Genomic DNA, 21,137 nt, shown 5'->3' with positions numbered 1-21,137 from the left:
AGAAGGGGCAGTGGGAGTCCAGAAAGGTACCTTTCTGAAGAACCTTAGCTTTAGAATCAGGAAAGCTGTGCCTAGATGGCTTTTTCACTGGCCAGGTTTTATCCACATTGGTACTATCCTCAAATTGCACAGAATCAATGTATGGAAGCAAAACTTACATCATGCATGGAGTCCAAAAGTTTTGTCAGTTGATAAAATCGCTGCCAGTTCTGGCTCGAGTTTCCCTCTCTCTTCACTATAGCTTTTCCCAGTTCTTTGATGTAGGTCATACGAATTTCATCAAACAGAGCCTGACTCCTCAAGCCCTCCTTAGGAACTGAAATATTGAGATTAGTTTTTAGATCACCTGAGTTTGTAAGCGTCCTACAACAGGATGTTTCTATTTACCGTAAACCAAGACAAGAGAAGTTAGAATCATGGTTTTAAATTGTGGATATTTATGCAGACAATTGCAGAGAGTTCAGAGTTTCTGCATAAAATAAGTATTGTGAATAACACCATTAAAAGGCCGTTTTGGTTTTGTAGTCTAAGACAGTATGTAGCACAAGGAAAACCAGTACCCACACTTGTGCACATACCTCTCAAATTATAGGAAATTCTAAGTGACCTTGTCCATAGAAATAGTATGGTTGTAAGATTTTGCACCATGGAGATTAATGTTTCCTGGATTCATCCATCAACCGTGTCTCCAAATGGTTGTATTTCCAGGAAGAAATAAATGGCTATTGATTCTGTTTATTCTTCTAGTGTACCTAGAAAAATAAAACTCCCTTCTACTGAAAAAGCTTCTGCAAATTTCTCCTCCACAGGACACTCCTGGGCTTTGATCACACCAGAGACTCATACCTATTATCAGAGTCGACTTAAGTCTGAACAGAGCTTCCTTGTCCAAGCATTTATGTGCAAACTGCTACTTTCATCAGCTCTCCAGCTACCACAAAGCCTGAACCCATTTAAGAATTGAACATTTTAGTTATTTCTGGTGGCAAAATTGGTTTGGTCCAACAGATATTATGACAAATTGTTAATTTCAAAATAATTTTAACATGCTTTTTTGGACTATCATTTATGAGGTACACAAATGCTGACCCAAGACTGACAAAATGTGGTAGCCACAGAACTCTCTAAGAAACTGGATCTGAGAGTTCTAAATTCAGTTCCCAGATCAGTGTTGAAGGAGAACTCTTTAAAATGTGGTTTTGTTTTTTAAAAAAGAGGAATCACCAATGTTCACGTACTTGTAGAGAGAAGCAGCAAGGTTTTCATGCAGAGATATTCCTCGTATGAAACTTGAAGACGTGCTAACTCATTAGTAACCATCAGCAAACGCTTGCATTGTTCATACATACAGGGTAAATTCATTCTCTGCCTGAGGAGTAAATAGAATATACACATCTGAATCAGTACAAAAGAAATTAATTTGTACCTTGTTTACCAGTAAGGAGATGCCTCTATTTACATGAATTCCAGAAATTATAGGCTGGTAAGATACGCATACTTTTTCCAAATGAAGTCGCACAGCAATGCCTTTAAATAAACTGCAGTTTTTAATACTATTGTGAAAGGTTTACTCAGAATAGTAAAATGGTATTTTATCATGAAGGGTAAAATAGATGTTTACAGAATTTCCCTTCTGACCTTTCTGCTGTATAAGTATACAATCTTTTCCTTTTAAAACTTATTGCACTTATGGATTCTCCTATACAGTGGATGCTCGGGTTGCGAACGTGTTCCATGTGGGATGCACGTTCGCAACCTGCAGCGGTGCATCTGCGCATGTGCGGGTTGCGATTTGGTGCGCATGCGCAAAGCGTGATTTAGTGCTTCTGTGCATGCGCAACCCCCGGAAGTACCCCTTCCAGTACTTCCGGGTTTCGACAGGTCCGCAACCCAAAACCCCCCCCGCAGCCTGGAGGGTCTGTAACCCAAGGTATGACTGTATTCCATGCTTTACAAATCGTCTAGGCATAAGTTATTAACAAGGCAACACAATAAATACAACAACTAGACTTCTAGCCATAGATGACCAGGAAGGAATTTCATACCAATGACAGAGTGGGTTGGCAGAGGAGGAACAAAACCCTCTACTCCTTCTCTGACAATCCATGGGATTGGGGATGGCTTTGAAGGAAGGAAGCCAGTTTATTAGTGCTTTCCCTGATCTACTAGCCTGTTGAGAAGATATCTGAATTTCCAGGCTGGCCACAAAGGAGAAGGTAGGTTACTAATGTACCGTATTTTTCACCCTATAGGACGCACTTTCCCCCCTCCAAAAATGAAGGGGAAATGTGTGTGCATCCTATGGGGCGAATGCAAGCTTTCGTTGAAGCCTGGAGAGCGAGAGGGGTCGGTGCGCACTGACCCCTCTCGCTCTCCAGGCTTCAGGAAGCTATCCGCAAGCCTTGCGAGCCCGGCAGGAGTTCCCGCCAGACTCGCAAGGCTTGCGGGTGGCAGCCTGCAGCCCGAAGCACGCTCCGGAGCGTACCCCAGGCTTCGGGCAGATATCGGGCAGCCCCACAAGCTCGGGGGACAGCGGGGAGATGGAGCGCCGCCATCCCGCTATCCCCTGACCTGGTTTGGAGGCTGGCGGTGGGGAGAAGCAAGCTTCTCCCCACCACCAGCCCCACAAGCTCGGGGGACAACGGGGCAAGCCGCTGCCCCACGAAGGCTAGGGAGGCTGTCCCTGAAGGCAAAAGAGGGAGACGGAGCACTCCGTCTCCCTCTTCTAGCTTGGGGATGGCTGGGGGGGGGGGATAAATCCCCCCCTTGATTTCCCCCCAAAAAACTAGGTGCGCCCTATGGGGCGAAAAATACGGTAAGTGTCTCCCCTTTGTCTCTAGAGAAAGTTTAAGCCAATTCTTAGGACTTTGTTGTTGTTGTTTAGTCGTGTCCGACTCTTCGTGACCCCATGGACCAGAGCACGCCAGGCACTCCTGTCTTCCACTGCCTCCCGCAGTTTGGTCAGGCTCATGTTTGTAGCTTCGAGAACACTATCCAACCATCTCATCCTCTGTCGTCCCCTTCTCCTAGTGCCCTCCATCTTTCCCAACATCAGGGTCTTTTCCAGGGAGTCTTCTCTTCTCATGAGGTGGCCAAAGTATTGGAGCCTCAACTTCACGATCTGTCCTTCCAGTGAGCACTCAGGTCTGATTTCCTTAAGAATGGATGCGTTTGATCTTCTTGCAGTCCATGGGACTCTCAAGAGTCTCCTCCAGCACCATAATTCAAAAGCATCAATTCTTCGGCGATCAGCCTTCTTTATGGTCCAGCTCTCACTTCCATACATCAAAACGAAGCAGGGCAAAGGACTTTATTTCACCTTATTAAATGTTTGGGCTGGATATTTTATATACTGGCTATTTTTAATGGCTATAAAAACAGCAAGATCAGTTCAATTTTAGAACTGTGTTTGTTGAATTATTATTGCTTTTTTCTATTTTCAAATTTCTATCCCTTTTGCACTTTGACAGCAGGGTGTAGCTAGCAGAAAGGCCCACACCCTGTGATATGTTTCTGCTTGAAGAGGATGTGGGGTGTAGCTTTGAGACTCAAGATGTGCTAAGCTGTAGGTCATATTTTAGATGCTTTGAAAGCCTGCAATTTTAGAATCCTGTATCATTACTTGCCACAATTATCATGCAGTACACACTTTATGTGAGAGCTAGTATGACTCCTCCCCAATACAAATGAACAGGAAGAGGTACTAGCACTTCCAAAACATGGGGTGATATCCAACCCTGTTAAACTGTTCCCACTATACTTTTCCTTGGTTCAATTCACCCAAAGCTGCTCAGACCATTGAAGATCCTATCAGCCACAATGGCTAAATAGAAGCTCTTTGTTCAGAGACAGCACACCTATGAATACCAGGTGCCAGTGACACCAACTGCCATAACGCCTTGCTTGTCAGCTGCCCAGAGGCAATTTTCTGGCCACTATTGGAAATAGACTGCTGGAGTAGATGGAGACAAGTAACTTGCATTGAACTTATTTAGTAATCTTGGGCAGTTACTTATTTCAGCATAGCTCAGCTGTTTGGAGCATGGTGCTGATAACAGCAATGTTGCTTATTCAATCTGTGTATGAGACAGCTGCATATACCTGCATTGCAGGAGGGTTGGACTAGATCCCTTGTAACTCCAAAATTCTTTGACTCTGTGACCCCACATTTGCTGCTGCAACGTAGGAAGAAGAATGTGACAGGAGCTGCTATGACCTCCTGATCCTGGACACATTTTCTGGCTCTGCTCTCCAATTTGGTTTGAGGAGGACTTGCTATTTCCAAGGCTGCCAGAACCTGAACAAACATCAGGTGCGGGGAGCTGGACCTTGCAGAGTCCCTTGTAAATGGCATTATGTTTGCAAACCACCTTGAATGATATCCTGCCTTTCCACCTTTAGGCAATCTCTTAAAATCAAATCAGTCAACCAGCCAACTCAACACTAAAAGCAGAGGAAGAAGTAGTTTGCTGAAGGTTCCATCTGAGCCCCAAACATAAAATCCACAAAAAAAAAAAAATCCCTTTCCAAAAGTTCCAACTACTGGCCCAACATACGCACTGCTCTAGTGTTCTTTGTGCTGAACTGTGTTTCTAAACTCAATTCAAAGTGTTCGTTAATATATTTAAAGCCCCAAACAGCTTAGTTCAATATTATTCAAAGAATCGCCTGCACCCATGTAGTGGTGTCTATATCTTAAAATCTACCGTAGTTCAGAAGGCCCGCTTCAGCACCCACCAGGTGGGTGAGGATATGGATTGATGGTAGTTAACTGGGGTAGGGCCAAATCATTTCTGTGTTGTGCTGGTTATTTTAATGTTACTGTTTATTCTAATTTTATGTATTATTGACTGCAAGCAGCTCCAGGTGGCATACATAACCACCGGAAGTCAGTTATACCCAAGTTCACCGAGTAAGCTTCATGGCTGATTACAGATTTGAAAACTGATATGCCGGGTCCTAATCCTGCACTTTATCTACTACACCACACTTAACAGCTGCTTTTTTAAGAAAAACTTTTATGAAATATGCAAGCTGCTTTGTGAAGGATTTTCTCAAAAAGCAGAACAAGCATATCACCAATAAAATAAATTATCAGATGCTAGGGACAACCAACATGGAAAGCCTATTTCCTTCATGGCCATCTTATGAGTTTCCAGAGGGATCAGAATAGCTCAAGTCAGCCTTTCCAAATCTGATGGTCTCCAGATCTTTGGCTCTCCCAACTTTCATCAGCTTCAGCAAGCATGGCCAATAGTCATGGACAATGGGATCTGAAGTGCAAAATATGGGGAGGACATCAGCTGGGGGAAAGCTGGCAGCTAAATTTAATGGGTAGCTTTTGTTTTAATGAGTACTTTGAATTTGGAGAAGTGTTTGATTATTGTTAAGCTTCATCAGCTAATGTTTCCTAACCAGTTGATATTGACCATTAAATTGTGCTAAATAGCTGCACTGTGCAATTAAGGAGCACTGGGAATAGGGGCTACTTGTAACTGTGGCCTTAAAGTGCACAAGTGAGAATAATTATATAAAATAAGCATGAACAGTGAGTAACATTCCTACAGCTATCCTTCTCTTCTAGGAAAATGAATAATTAGTAATGATATGGTGCTACAGCAAATCTGCAGTGTAATTACATTATAACTACCCTGCAATTACAATTCCCACTTCCTCCCTGTGGTATATGTTATGTGAATACACTTGCTCCTATTCTGAGTATGTATATTTATTTTTGAATAGCTTAGACTATGGGTTCCTAAGCAGAGCTACCTATTCAGAACATAAATATAATCTTGGTGGTCCAATTTTTCATTCTACAATTGCCGTACATCTGCTTCAGCTAACTTGCTATAGCCATAGGTTGGTAACCTACCACTCAGATTACTGCAATGCATTCTACAGAGATCTACCCTCCAAAACAGTCTGGAAGCTTCAGTTGGTCCAAAATAGGTTGACTAAGTTATGGATGGGGAGCTGCCCAGAGTTGTTGGGGCAACCCAGTCAGATGGGCGGCATATAAATGAAGTAGTAGTAAAAAAATGAATGAGTGAGTGAATGAATGAATGAGTGAATGGGACTGGTAAATATAATTATATCATACCAGTGCTTGATCATCTGTAGTACCTTGTAGTCAGTTTCCAGTTCCAATTCAAAGTGCTGATTTTAACTTTTAATAACCTAAATGAGTTGGGGCAAAGCTACTTCTGCAATGCCTCATCAGAGGTCATTCTCCAGGTTCCCCTACCTAATGAAATGAGACGGCTGGTTACTATGCAAGCTCCTTGAGTAATTTTAGTTTATGCGGGCTACAGCTTTTTTGATAGAAGAGGTTATATAAAGCCCTGTATGTTCTTATTTTGCTAGATAAATTACCTGAAATTATTATTTGCTTAATAGATGAGAGGTCATAGATTATTTCCAGTAGTAAAATTATTGGTTAACCAACAGTTATCCATAGGTGTGAAATTAAATTAGCAAATGGGAGGTGGAAAAGATTTACACCATCACTAATGGGAAATTTATATTGTGCAATACAGAATTTATGCAAGTCAGGCTGTACTACATGCCACTTGCAAGTCTCATAAGATACAGTAGCCTACCAACTTGTATTTCCTGTTTCTCTCATACACAGACACACGCACAGAGTGAGCGCTTTGTTAAGGGATTTTAGCAAACAACACTTGGCTAGGAGATAAGCTCAGATATTGCATCCATGACTGATTAAAGCAAAACCTATTATGGACTGGTACAGGAATTGGTAGTTCAGAAATAGCCACATTTTCATTGTGCAATGTATACCTTAAACCAGTAACACTGACGTTAAGAAAATTGAAATGCTCAAATATTCAGGGAAATGATCAGCATTCCAAGGAGTAAAAATTACTGGGAAACTAGATTACTTCTTGCACAGAGGTCTGACCCTCCTCCCAAGCTCAAATGGAAGTGCCAGCCAATATTCCTGAACTAGTGCCAATACATCTATTCTGCATTCCCATTACAGTGAAAGTCTGAAAAGACAGATACCCTCCCGTAATACGCAATCTACTCTGAGAAGCACCTATATTTCTCACAACTTCACTTATCAGATGTTTCATTTAACCTCATTAAATGAGACTGAAAGTGGTGAACCTTTAATTCATGTATCTCTCCTTTTCTCACTTATTTCCAGACCTTCACTTCACAGAACTAGAAGTGCATAGATATCCATCAAGCTGCATAACAAGGACTATGTATGTGGAGTCAGCAAAACAGCACAGGGCACCATGGAGCTGGCTAAGACTACAGTCTCTCTGCATGCAGTTTCCTGTCAGCTGGGTAAGCAGCACCTCATAGTCTCTTGTAAATGTAGATGCTGACTAAAAGGCTGCAGCAGTATTTTCTTGGAAATAATGTTAATGAAAGGTGGTGGGTATTTTTTGAAGCATTCATTTATAGATAAATAAATGCCCTCCCATATTACGATACTTCCTGTTATTTAACCTTTTATGTGTTTTTGTAGTATAATATATTCCTTTTTGTTTGAAGTTGCTACCCTTATCAATTTTATATTGGTGAAATCCTTGGTATTTGCAGAATATCAGGTACTTTAAAACTATATCCCGGAAGCATTAATGGGTGGGCAGAAAAAGTGGATTGTGTTAGCTCTTATGGTGGCTAAGAGACTTCTACTTCGAGATTGCAAGGACAAAAATCCATTATCTATGATCTGAAGAGCTCATTTCATACAGGCATCAATCTTCTGTGGTTACCTATTTGGAGGGTTTATATTAACTTATATGCTTTATTTAAATGGCATCTAAGTTATGAAGTTTATCCTTATTTTTTATTATTTATAATTTATTATAATTTTTATATTATAATTTATTATAATTTATTATTATTTTATTTATTTATTTATCCTGTGAACTGCCCTGAGACCTGCAGGTATAGGGCGGTATACAATTTTAATAATAATAGAAATAAATAAAACCATTTTGATTGGTATAGGCAGTTTCCTATGTTCCTATATATGGAAGGTGACACCTGCCTAGCCAGCCAAATCAACCCTGGTGATCAACAGGGTGACAGGTGTCACAGCCAGATCGCCCTCACATATATGGTGGGTTAACCAGAAAACCTCAGCATCTATCTCCTTTCATGAAATGCAACTAGAATACAATAATCAGAATCAGGAAGAGCACAGTATATCTCAGTACAGTGGTACCTGGGGTTAAGTACTTAATTTGTTCTGGAGGTCCGTACTTAACCTGAAACTGTTCTTAACCTGAAGCACCACTTTAGCTAATGGGGCCTCTAGCTGCTGTTGCACCGCCAGAGCCCGATTTCTGTTCTCATCTTGAAGCAAAGTTCTTAACCTGAAGCACTATTTCTGGGTTAGCGGAGTCTGTAACCTGAAGCGTATGTAACCCGAGGTACCACTGTAAGCTACTTTTTCAGCTTCCTTCTCAATCCACATAACAGAATAAAAACCAATAAATTTAGCTATGATGTTTTATCACAGGTTTTTTTTTAAATCACTGTTTGCATTCAATACAGGGACTGATATAGAATTTCCACATACTGTATTTCATTGGGAAACTGTCATATTTCAAAGTATACAGGTGGTTATACTAAGCCTCTATTTTTGACGCAAGCAATATCAATCTGATGCACTGTTTCTTTCAGGTCAAGATTGAGTTAAAAAAGGATAAAACAGTCAAAATGCACTGTAGCAAAAGAGAAGAAGCCTCAAAGTAGAAGAAATATTTGTCCACTAAAGCAAGTAATGAACACAAAAGATTACAGGTCAACATGCAAGACAGGCTTCTTCAGGGAGGAACAAAGTCATTAAGGATGAGATCATAGTCCATCCTTATTGTAGTTGCTCAATAGAATTTGATACAAGTTTTCCATTTGGGTGACTAGAATAACACAACACTTGAGAAAGTTTTTTGTTTGTTTTTTTAATAGCCAGGTCAAGTTCTGTTCATCAAGATCCTTACAGGGCATCAAGGTTTGCCGTAAACTGAATCTACCTATGTTGTTACAGTATGTAATTTTTTCATGAAACTGCACCAAGTGTCTACAGAAAGTGGTGAGAACGTCCCACAACTGACTATTCTGGCCCTGCTGCAGAAAATATCTACCACAATCAGAAATATTACAAAAATGTAAAAAGGCTTGCTTTTGAGGAATAAATATACAGAATCTCTGGGAAGCAACTGTTCTCACACTATATTAAAATACAGAAATAATAGATGTGTTAAGATTTAGCACTTAGTTACTTATTGTTTCAGAGCTTTTTTCAATTGTGCAATGTTACAGTGCCATGCAAATACCTTTACTGTGTTACTAGGATTCTGTGCTACAGTATCACATGTATTAGAAGTGTCACCATTTATTATGTGAAACACTGTCTGCAAAGGGCATCTGAAGGGAAGAGTTTATTTGAGTGGAAGGAACATTTAATGCTCTTAACTTATTATGACAAAAGGATTCACATATGCAAAAACAAGGTCAATGTAGCCAGACAATATCAGTTCATAGTTGTCAACAAATAATGATAGACAAATATAGAGGTATGATAATGGAACTATTATTGTGGTGTCAGTAAGCTAGAGCATTTCAAAATTAGAATTAAACAAGACAAACATGCACTATGAAAGATGGCAGTTTTAGAATGTGAGAAGCGGAGTCTGTGGAAAAATCTCACAGGTCAAAGGGGAAGAGAGAAATTAGTCTCCAGAGGAGTGTATCCTCTGTGGCCTTCAGCCTTTATCAATTTGTATAATTTCAGTAAAAGGTCAATGTTATGCCATTGCAACCCGCCTATATTATCCTTTGTTCTACTGTCTGCCTACCCTCCCCCATTTTGGATTCTCAGCACAACTGTGCATAGCACCCCTACTTTAACCAGTTATTTCATCTAATAGTGAAATCTAATAGTGCAGGGTACCCAAATAGCATACTGCTATAACGAGCAAAACGAAAAGCCTAAACAGTAACAAACAAATCTAAATATATTCTTTGCTTAGTTGAATATTTATTAATAGTAGACAGGCACTCTAATAGATGTGACCTAACCCTAGTACTCACAAAAGTAACCTTGTTAATATATTCAAAGCATCATAAAGTGGATATGGATTGTGCATATATTCTAACAACTATTTTACTGGGAGACATCTCTAACATATTTTGTGCCCCGTCCCCCCGACTACTACCACCCTGCTGTGGACACCATCACGATGCAAAACAAACCTAACCAACCCTACTCATCATTCCCCACCTCACCTTTGGCTCACTTCTGGTAATTTAAATTTAGCCAAATTAGGTTGCCAACTAACATATGCACATTAGGGTCTCCTAATGAACTTCATGCTGAATTGAACCTGGGTGCCCCTTGTCATAGTATGACACTTCCTAACTATTGCACCACAGTGGCTCTCATCCTGCCAACTTGTGTTGCACAGGAAGAACACCACTGTGGTGTTATCATTTTCAACAGACAGATGTAGTTATGCATTATTAAAGTAAAAGCCAAAAGAGATTTTTAATACCTTCATTTCTACTGTTCTATAAGCAGTACAAGTTACTGAAATATTCAAATTGAAAAATAAATAAGGAATTGTTTTTTTATAAGCTAAGTCTTTATACACAATTATAGTACTAATTGTGCACCTAAGTTATAAGAACACATTTCTAGAAGTGTAGCCAAGCTTTAGAAACACAAAGAGAAGGACTCGAATACTACTTACTCATTGATGATCAAATCTGGTGCAAAACACAATAAACTTCCATTAGCCTGTTTATATGATCTCCATCCTAGGGCAAAAGCCATCAGAAACATCCACGAATACTGCAGAAGTGTCATTTGGTCATCCAGATGCAAGTTTCTGAAACCTGATTGGAAATAAAAGGTACAAGATCTAGCACATTTCCTGTTGTAATTAAAGTACTGCTTGTCCAAAGTGTTATTTTGAATGACTTCTTGAGAGGGTCCAGAGTCAAAATGCATCAAAAATTCAGTAAAGGGACATAAAATTCAAAATAGTTTTATGAAATAGTAATACTAAATAGCAAAAAATGTTCATAAGAGACATATTAATATCTACAAATATGCAATTTGCAGTTGATATGCTGCAGTGAAATGTAACCAAGCGCTCTCCTTTGTATAATGCTCTTTGGAAGAGGCGATTTCCACTGGAAAAGGAACATTAAGGAAAAGAGTGTTTAATCTTTTCCCTGCCAGAGAAGAAGCTGATGAGACTTTCCAATCCTAGTATTAGTTCTTGTTTCATTTTTTTCCTTTCACGGCAAGCCACAACAATTAACTGTAAGGGAATAATTTATCTCTGTGTCATTTTGGAGGTAGAACTGCAACCTATACAGTGGTACCTCGGGTTACATACGCTTCAGGTTACAGACTCCGCTAACCCAGAAAGAGTACCTCGGGTTAAGAACTTTACTTCAGGATGAGAACAGAAATTGTGCTCTGGCGGCAGCAGCAGGAGGCCCCATTAGATAAAGTGGTGCTTCAGGTTAAGAACGGACCTCTGGAACAAATGAAGTACTTAACCCAAGGTACCACTGTATGCTGCTACAAAACGGAAACCAGGAAACCGAACCTTTCTCTATGGTGTAAGATAAGAAGCCCCTGATTTAGGGCTGGACAATGTTTGGTTTTCAACATCACAATCTGGCGATAAACAATGACTGTGAACTATGCTGCATTGGCCCCAGCCCGCAAGGTACAGGGTGAAACTGCTGCAGCTCTCGCCATGGGAGCGGAGGCACTTTCACCCGTACCTTCATGGGCAGGGACAACTCAGCTTGTTTGTGCTGCTCAGCTGGGGCCCCCACCCACGCAGGCCGGAGGCTTCTTTCTCCTGCTTGCCCCAAGATGGAGGGAGCCTCCGTTCGCAGGGCTCCCTCAAGTGTAACGGAGCCCCAACCTTGCCTCCAGCTTGTGAGAGCTGGAGGCTCCTTTAAAATTCTCCATTCAGGGGCAGGCAGCCACTAAGTAGAGAGGTTTAAAGGAGCGGCCTACCTGCATGGGCAGCTGAGGGAAGAACAAGTTGCATGACGGCCGGAGCGCAATGGCTGTTCACCTGGCAGTACATTGCAGGTAAAATCACTGCTGCTGCAGAGACCCACTGTGGCTTGTTCCTCCCTCTCACACTGGGCGCTGACAGCAGAGGGAGTCGGCAGCAGAAGCGGCTTCACCCACAACATACCACTGGGTACGCTGGTCCTCATACCGGTCCTGGGCAATGTATTGATTCATCATCCAGGCCTACCATGGTTAGGAGCAGAATATGGCCTTGCAAAACACACTTACATTAAGGAAGTATAGTCTATATTCATGTAATACATATACAAACCTGGTATTGCCTTTGCCCATTTCACAGCAGCAACCACTTGCCTTCCTCCTAGCATATTGAGAGTGGACATAATACGCCAAGTTGTGTCCGGTACTGTGCTGTCATAGCCTGAAAACATCACTTCTGGTTCAATGACTTCCAGTAGGGAAACCAGAGTAGGCGTTAGCTGTGGCAGGGAGGCAGGAACAACAGCCTTATTTGTGGGACTTTCTGCAGTCTCTCTTCCTGCAGCCACATTAGATTGCTGGATTCCTTTTATCTTTTTCTTTGTCTTTCGTGCTAGAAATGTTTAAGAAAATAAAGTCAACATTAAAAAATAAAACCAGTAAGCGTTGCTAACACAATGCCATCTTCTATGCTGCAGGCATACAACAGACTCCTTATGGCAGGGAATCCTGTGGCCTCCTAATCTTGTTGGAACTACAACTCTCATCATCCCCAAACGTTGGCTATGCTTGCTGGAACAGAGAGGAGTTGGGGGCCACAGAGATTTCCTGCCCTTCCTTTATGGTTTTATTTGTATGAACAGAAAATGAAACCTTGGATTAAATGTGAAAAGGAAGAAAAAGCAGTAGTGCACCTGGGGGAAATTACTAAAAAACTTATTCCATTTACAGCTTTGGAATGGAATGGTTTCAATGAGGCCTTTGCATTGCACTAAAACCAAGACAACAGAACTTGGCAATGGATGAGCAAAACTACATACACACCATGCTACATGCACATAGAATCATAGAATGCATACTAGACATGAATCCCCATAGCCAGAATTTTTTTTGTTTCTTCTACAGCTGGACCAAAAAAGATATTTTTTTCTGACAACTGCTTGCCATTATAATTAAACTATGGAATACATATGCCAGATAAACTGCTTAAAATACACTTCTCCATATACTGTGTTTATTCACATTTCCACAGTATCTATGCTGCCTGCATACTTTTTTACTTATACGAACCATATATCCTGAAAATTTTGCAATACTGTATATAAAATCTATCTTACAGTGGAATTACAAAAATGGATAAAATAGAGTACCAGATAATGAACAGCAATTATAAAGTTAATACTGGTCCCTTCCAACTTCACAATTCTATGAGTAGCAAAGAGCTGTAAAGCACTTAGCCAACTAGGACTTTGAAAAGATAGCAAAGGGCCAGATCACTTGCATGCAGCAGTGCTTCCATGTGGTGCTATACACTTGATGCCTCCAACTGCAGCAGTGCTTTTGGCAGCAGCTGCTGTTACAGAAATCACAGCAAATGTGGAGGCACTTGTGAGCTTACCAGTGATTTTGCCTACTCCATACCTGAGTTAGCACACAATTAGAGGTGTTTTTGGAGACACATACATGCAATAACATACAAAATCATTAGTTGCGTTATTAGCTATTATACTATTGGCTGCCTATTACCTACTGAGATCAAGGTGATGTGGTTGACATTTAAAGTACTAAACAACTTGGGACTATTATACCTAGCAGACTGCCTTCCCCAGTACAGACCAAGTTGATCTTCCAAGGAGACTCTGCTGGTTGCTCCACAACCACCCAATTGTCATTTGGTGACAATGTGGAAGTGGGTCTTCTTGGTGATAGCATCCACACTCTGGATTGCCCTTCCTTAGATATTTTGTAAGACAGAGATTTAGATGTTTTGTAAGACAGAGACAAAAACGTATGCAAAAGCACAAGCAGCCAAGTATTTTAGTTGTTTGTCCAATTAAATTTGTTATCTGCAAAGACCTAAAACATACCGCCTCTAAATTAAGTTTCTGGTAAAGACATTCTATTGTTAGACATAAGGGCTTAAAATAATCGAAACACATAATATTTCAGGGGCCTCTAGAATTATATAGTCACAGAATTATTATGAAATTGCTATAATAATTAGCAATGTTTACAAAGTTTGAATGTTGGGGGGGGGGGATGAAAAATGTCTTTGCTCCTAAATATAACACCACATGGAGCAGCAGAGACAGATCACAATGCAGGCTTGCCTCCCTAACTACTGAGCTAGAAATCACAGAACTGCTGGGTTGGAAGGGAGCCCGGGGATCATCTAGTCCAACCCCAGCAATGCAGCGCCTGAGCAGCACCTGCACTCTGTCTAATGGTAAGGCCAGGTCAGTTTTCCTATCACACAAGTGGAAGTCTTCATTCTGCCAAACACTACTAACATTGCTACTACAAGACTTCCTGGATTGCAATGACAAGCCTGCAACAGTTACCTCTCCTCAGCCAGAAAGGACCAAACATGTGAATTTGCTCATTATGAATTTGCCATACAGTATTACTGAATGTTATCACCTATCCATACTTTAAAAGTTTCATATTGTTGACAATGGATTGCACTCAACCAGGTGCTACTCAGAGTAGACCCACTGAAATTAGTGAACAGAAGTTAGTGGTGTTGATTAACTTCAATGGATCTAACTCTGAGTAGAACTGGTATAGAATACCACCCGATGAGTCAACATGTTTGTTTCTTCCTGATTTGCATTCAAACTGTTATACACTCCAAGTGTGGGGTTTTCCCAACCCCAGTATTTACTGAAAAAAGGAGTGCACAAATACGTGAAATCGGAAAGTGAAAACAAAAAGAAGAGAAACGGAAAAAAGAGATTAGCATGCATACAAATCATACTACAGTGACACTTCAGTGCAAAATACAGTTCTTATGAGAGTCTGGGAAAGATTGGAAATGCATGTTGAAAGAAATATCTAAGTTCTGTCAAGAAAGACGTGCATATGTTAAACATATACAGTGATAAATAGTTATTCAGAAAACATTAAACAACTGCATATATTGCCACTAACCCACTTAAATAAGTTAAATAAGTTGGAGTCCTTGTTATTAAATATACCAAGAAAAAAGCACAACAAGAACTCAGGCCAATGTAAGTTTCAATAGTGGGAGTGGTCCCTACTCAAAATTCGATAGTCAATAGGACAGGTACACAGGGCCCTGTCTCGTATTCACCTTCATCAGCTAATTTTTAAGTTTGAAGTTTGTAAGTTTGAAGATTTTTGGATAAATATATCCTGTTATATATAGATATATAGAAAATAACAGGCTACATTTATCTGAAAGTCTTCAAACTTACAAACTTCAAGCTTAAAAATTAGCTGATGAAGGTGAATACATCGAAACAGGGCCCTGTCCTGGTTTCCAATCCATAATTGACTTCTGACTTCTGCTCTATGATTGAAACTGAGTCTCCATCTGCAAACTGATAAATTATAAGGATCAACATTATTGTCGAGTGAGAAAGAGAAAATCTTTGTAACGAATTATTGTGCTATACATATCTCTTTGAGTTTGTAATCTCTGTTAGAGTTTATACTCTCTATTTGAGTTTGTAATCTTTATTATAATACATACTTTTGAATGGATTAGTTTTTGTTACTATTGACTATTGAATTGTGAGTAGGGACCACTCCCACTATTGAAACTTACACTAACCCACTTCATGCATTATTCCAGTGATGGGATCAATGTGTAGAATGAAGCAGAGGGATAGGCCACCAGTCCTGCACTCAACATCATGCAGCTTCCCCCATCCCTTATGTTCACATATTAGGCATGGATTTCTGAGTCTATGGGTACAGGCTGCCATCACAGCTGCACATCATAGGAAAGGCCAGGAAAAAGATGTGTGGCATTTGATGCAACATGTCCCCACTGTCCTTTTCTATATTTGGGACATCTTCATATGAGTAATGTGCAAAGAGGCTTTCCATCTTTTATATATGCAAAAATGAAGGATTTTCTAGGTTTCAGCTTTAAAACATTGCAAGTTACCTTCCAGGTTCATGCCAGCTTGAAGACATTTCCGATAGCGGCAAGCTGGGCAGTTTTTTCTCCGGATTTTGTCAATAATGCAGTCATTTCTTCCAGCACAGAGATAATTGTGCTGCCCTGCATTTGCAAACAAAGCACAACACCTTTATAATTATGAGCATTTAATTTCTAACATGCACTTGTTGGGTTGGGGAAGAGAAGAAACAAATGGACTTATCTATCCTATCCATGGGCTTTGGAAAGGATGCATGAGGGCTCCGACAGGGTTCTACAGTCCCCCCCCCCCTTTCCCAAAGCCTAGTTAGCTCTTTCTCAGCTTTGAGAAGGAGATGGGTGGGCTCTAGGACCCTGCCAGAGCCCTACACCTCCTTCCCAAAATGCAGTGTCTTGCTTAAAGGGCATGAAGGGGTGTGTGTGTGTGTGTGTGTCAAATTTTGGTCTCAAGCTCCCCCTCCCTTTTTGGTTCCATGGGCCAGATCTTTATCAGGATCTTACTCACAGGCAAAATCTGACAGGTGAGCAGGCTGCCCACTTTACAAAATCCCTTGAAATCCAATCTTAAGCAGGGAAGGAAGAGAATTGCAAAGGTTTTTTGCAAACCCCCTCCCATTTCCCTTTTAAGACCCCAATATCAGTGAATTAAAAGGGAAGTAGGAAGAGGTTTTTTAAATCATCTGCAAGTCTCCCACTCCCCTTTTTTGCTCTGAAAGGGGGGGGGTACACAAAAAATTTGAAGAATCAGATGAGAAGTATTGGAGAGGGAGTGAATATAAGGAAGGCCTACATTGTTCCAGTATTCTATAGGTACATGTCCATGAAAATCTGAGATGGATGAGACAGAAAGTGGCTGAACATCTGGAGCAGAATGTCAGTTGCTAGGAAAATCAGTGTGGAACTGGAGTACTTTTTATGACCACTCACATTTTTATATCAATGTATATCCAAGTAGTCATTTTATTGTACTGTATAATGTCTCCAACACAGAACTTTTGAAAAAAGTAAACTGCTTTTTCAAAAACTCGCTATGGAGTAGTTCACTATAAAATGTCTATCCATACTTTTTTCCTGGAACAGAATTACGTATTCTCTGCATTTTTTAGGTTAAAGTTGGTACCACCAGAGCAAGCAGCCAGTAATCCAGTTTGAGAAATTTTGTTTTGAAATGCTGCTTTAGGACATATTGATTTTACCACTTTAAAAGAACAGGGAGGAAACTATTTGGTTTTTGGAGCTTGTGAAGCAGGCAAACTAAATCCTTTGGAATTTTTATGGAACCAAAGATCCAAGTATAAGCAAACCTTGGAAGCAAAGTAAAGTCAACTATAACTTTTAAAGAGTAGATTCTTTCCATACTGAATTAAATAGCAGTGTTAAACATGAGCAACAATAGGAGAACAGTGAACCTCGGTAGATCTATTTACCAGGGTCTATTTACAAATAAAATCAAACACTGAAAACAACTTGACCTAAAACTTGTCAAGATATAAATAAAATCAAAAGTTTTAAAACAACTTATTATCTTATTGTATTATGGATGTTTAACATTACATGTCTTGCTTAGTTTGCTGTAAACCATACAGGAAAAGTTCCTGCTTAATATTAATTGGGGGGGGGGGGAATTCCAATGCCTAGTGTGCAAGGATCATAAACAACACTGTGGTGTGGTATCTTGGAGGTTGGGTAAGCAGTTACACTGAGAATCTTCTGGCACAGAGTGGGGCCCTCTTTGTGTGGGGAGACAGAGAAAAGAGCGGGCTACCATTAGTGAAAAACAGGGTGGGAACTTGCTAAAACCATTGGTTGTTTAAACTGTTTGAACATCTTGTGTTTGCTTTTACCTAGGTATTTGGTTAAATTGGAAATTTTTAATTTTATTAATGTAGTTTTGCTTGCTTTTCTCATGACATAATTGTTAAGTTTCTATTTCTTGGGCCTGTTTATATGTTTTTTGCAATATTGTATATTATTTTTCTCTGTTTATTTTTATTACTTTGCTCCATGCTCTGGGATTGCAAATATTCAGTGACAAGTGAGCTATACCATAAATGAAGAGTGGGCTATATTGTAAATAAAAATAAACAAAACAGCCCTCTTTGGCTGTTTGTTCTTTCATGTTAAGTAAATACATGAAGAAGAGTTAGGAGAGCAAGCTAGTTCTGGCTCCACCCACATCACCACCCATGATTTGGAGGGTGAAAATCTGAAGAAGGTAGCTGCCACAAGTATAGAAGGCTCCCACTTTAGAAGTCTGCCCTCCAACTTGTGAAAAGCAATGGAATGGGAACAGGAGGTAGAGCCAGAATGCTTATTCCCACCGGCTGCTTTCACGTGCTTACTTAACACGCACATACACACACTCACACAGAAAAATACTTGAAGATGGCTACTGAAGACCAAGGATTTTGCAGGAAACAGGAAGAAATAGCATGGAAATGAACTCCAATAACCTTTGTAAAAACCCACAAACATTTGAGGTGAGATATAGACTATATGTTTTAAATAACTGTGATATATCCTACCTTCCACAGCTCTTTTGAAGAACACTTTGCAGCTGCCACAAGTTAGGACACCATAATGACACCCAGAAGCCTCATCTGAGCAAACAAGGCAGAGCTTGGGAGGTGGTCCCGTAGTTGTTGAAGAGGTAGATGGTGAAGTGCTTACATCAGATCTCATTCCAGGGCTAAGGAAACAACAAAACACAGACCAAACTAAAGAAAGGAATAAAAGTATAGGAATACTAAGCTACAAAAACGTTGACTCTTACTCTGCTCTGTTAACCAAAACACAAGAAAAGCATCTTGAGTTTTTGCTGAATTCATTATACTCACAGTAAAGTACTTCACATTTTAAAACCATAAAAAGAAAGTGCTGTTACAGTAATACTGAAGGCAGAGCCTGGGATTTTAAAAGGCACAATATTTAAAAGTATGTTTTCACCCTATTTATTCCATAATTGGAAGAAAAAACAAGTAGGGAAATGCATTGTGGATGCATGCTATGTACTTGTATTTAATGTATGCAATTTTTATTTCAATAAATGGTGCTTGGATGTCAGCTGGAAGTCAGCCTAGATGCTCTTTAAAAGTATTATCTTGAGGCCATTAGGATCAACCATTTTTTTAATGCTTCGTTTTGCACACATGATACTTTCAATGGGATAAAAAACACACAACATTTTCTGTGGGATGAAACATTACATAATGATTGGCCCAGTTACAACTGGAACTAAGTTTGTTGCTGAAGGAAGTTTGAATCTGTGATGCAACTGAATCTTAACATTTGAGCTTACACAGCAAAATTGAGCAAAACAAGGTGCACAATTTTTGGGTAACTGAATCCTAAGCTCCAAATGAAGAGATGATGCAGGGCTTGTTTGGACTGCAACCAAAAACAGAAGCCACTGTAGGTCTATGCCACTATGTGCTACATCCACCAGCCACAAAGTTGAGGCCCAGGCCAATGTGGATAACCAACTTTCACTCAGGCACTTGGCCTCATGGGCGCAAACAAATCCATTTCATTCCCCCTTCCTTGGAGAAATTGGTATGAGTGCTCAAAGCACCAGTAGAACACCCCTACAATCCAAGTATGAACTCCACCACTATCCTGGTTGTTGTCCTTTATATTATATTTAGACTTTAGCTAAACCAACAGTCTTAGTTCTGTTCAGAGGTGGTATTGCCTCTGTGCACTTTCAAGATCAAACTCCAGATACCCTCCTTCACTTAATTAATCTAACCCCCATAACATATAAAAATTTACTCAATTAACTTTCCTAGGGCACATGGTAGTATGCCTATATTCAAGAAAGCTTGAAATGAGAGGTAAAGCTGAGTGTCATTTACATGCTGATGACATTGCAACCCAAATCTCTGGAAGACTTCCCCCCAGTGATTTACATGGCTCCCTTGTTCTTTAGTATTTACAAAATAATACTTCTGCAGGACATAAGGCTTTGGCTGTAGAGTAGAGCAAAAGTTCCCCAGCACCATCTTCCAGAACCTCTCCTTCAGAAGTACAACAATCACTTTAAAACCATGCCTTCCAAACTAATCCAGATAAGGTTACCATGGACAACGGTACTGAAAGCTGTTGAGGTCCAGGAGAACTAACAAGGTTCCTCTGAATACCAAGGAACTGACACCAGATCTACAGACAGGCAGAAAACATTTTGAAGTAGTTGTACTGATGACCTAAGTCATATCCTCATTCTAAGCAGAGACCTCAATAAGACTGCCAGTTAAAGCTGTGAGAAAATCTCCAATTGGCTTCAGAAAACCATCCAGATCAAGGGAGTAGACCATACCAAATCTGATCAGTTAATGATCTGTACATACCAATGGAGTTGTTTCTCTCTCACACCCACATATTATTTCCCTCTACTTCTGTAGAGAAACAAGATCCAAGGTACACCCTGCCAAGTATTGGTTCAGGTCTTGAGACAGGTCCATGGTTGACAGGACAGCTATGAAATCCTGAGCTGCCCCTGAGAAGACAGCATCAGCATGAACATTTAAGACCCACAAGACTTGGAGTTGTCAACACAACACTCAAGACCACAAGTTCAGGGAGGGACATAGGATGAGGGCTTCTCTTAGCACACCGTCATGAGAACCCAGCACCAGTTAGAGACACTCAAAGCTGATTGTTGGACTGATGACAGAGAATGTAGCCCTAAAACAAAGCTACCCCTCCTCCAGTTGTCTGAAACTATACAGCAGGCATCTCTAGTTTGCGCGTAAAAACTAGGGTACTGCGCAAAGGTAATAGTTACATTAATTGCTCCACCCACTTTTGCCTCTGTTCCCAACCCTCACTGGTATGTGTCCCAAGGATGTTATTCACAAGGGAATATAGCTCATGGTCTGAAAAGGTTCCTCAGCCCTGAGTAAGTTTTAGCTTTGCTTCATAACCTTTAAAAATACAATTCAGCACAACAAAAATGCTTCACTACAGTGATGCCCACTGCTA

At 40.2% G+C, this 21,137-nt stretch overlaps 1 protein-coding gene across 3 annotated transcripts in view; it reads right to left on the bottom strand.

The window, feature by feature from the left end:
- Positions 1-21,137, bottom strand: part of NR3C1 (nuclear receptor subfamily 3 group C member 1) — a 52,037-nt gene that overhangs the window by 6,865 nt on the left and 24,035 nt on the right. For all 3 annotated transcript variants that reach the window (XM_077924487.1, XM_028717924.2, XM_028717925.2), the window contains 6 exons: positions 18,683-18,846; positions 16,164-16,280; positions 12,363-12,641; positions 10,737-10,881; positions 1,239-1,369; positions 159-316 (listed from right to left, as the gene is read on the bottom strand). In XM_077924487.1, coding sequence (XP_077780613.1) covers positions 159-316; positions 1,239-1,369; positions 10,737-10,881; positions 12,363-12,641; positions 16,164-16,280; positions 18,683-18,846 — 994 coding nt within the window. The remainder of the gene's footprint in view (positions 1-158; positions 317-1,238; positions 1,370-10,736; positions 10,882-12,362; positions 12,642-16,163; positions 16,281-18,682; positions 18,847-21,137) is intronic.

This window comes from Podarcis muralis, chromosome 2 (assembly GCF_964188315.1).
Source record: "Podarcis muralis chromosome 2, rPodMur119.hap1.1, whole genome shotgun sequence".
NCBI classification, from domain to species: Eukaryota; Metazoa; Chordata; class Lepidosauria; order Squamata; family Lacertidae; genus Podarcis; species Podarcis muralis.
This window is presented reverse-complemented; position numbering and strand designations above follow the sequence as displayed.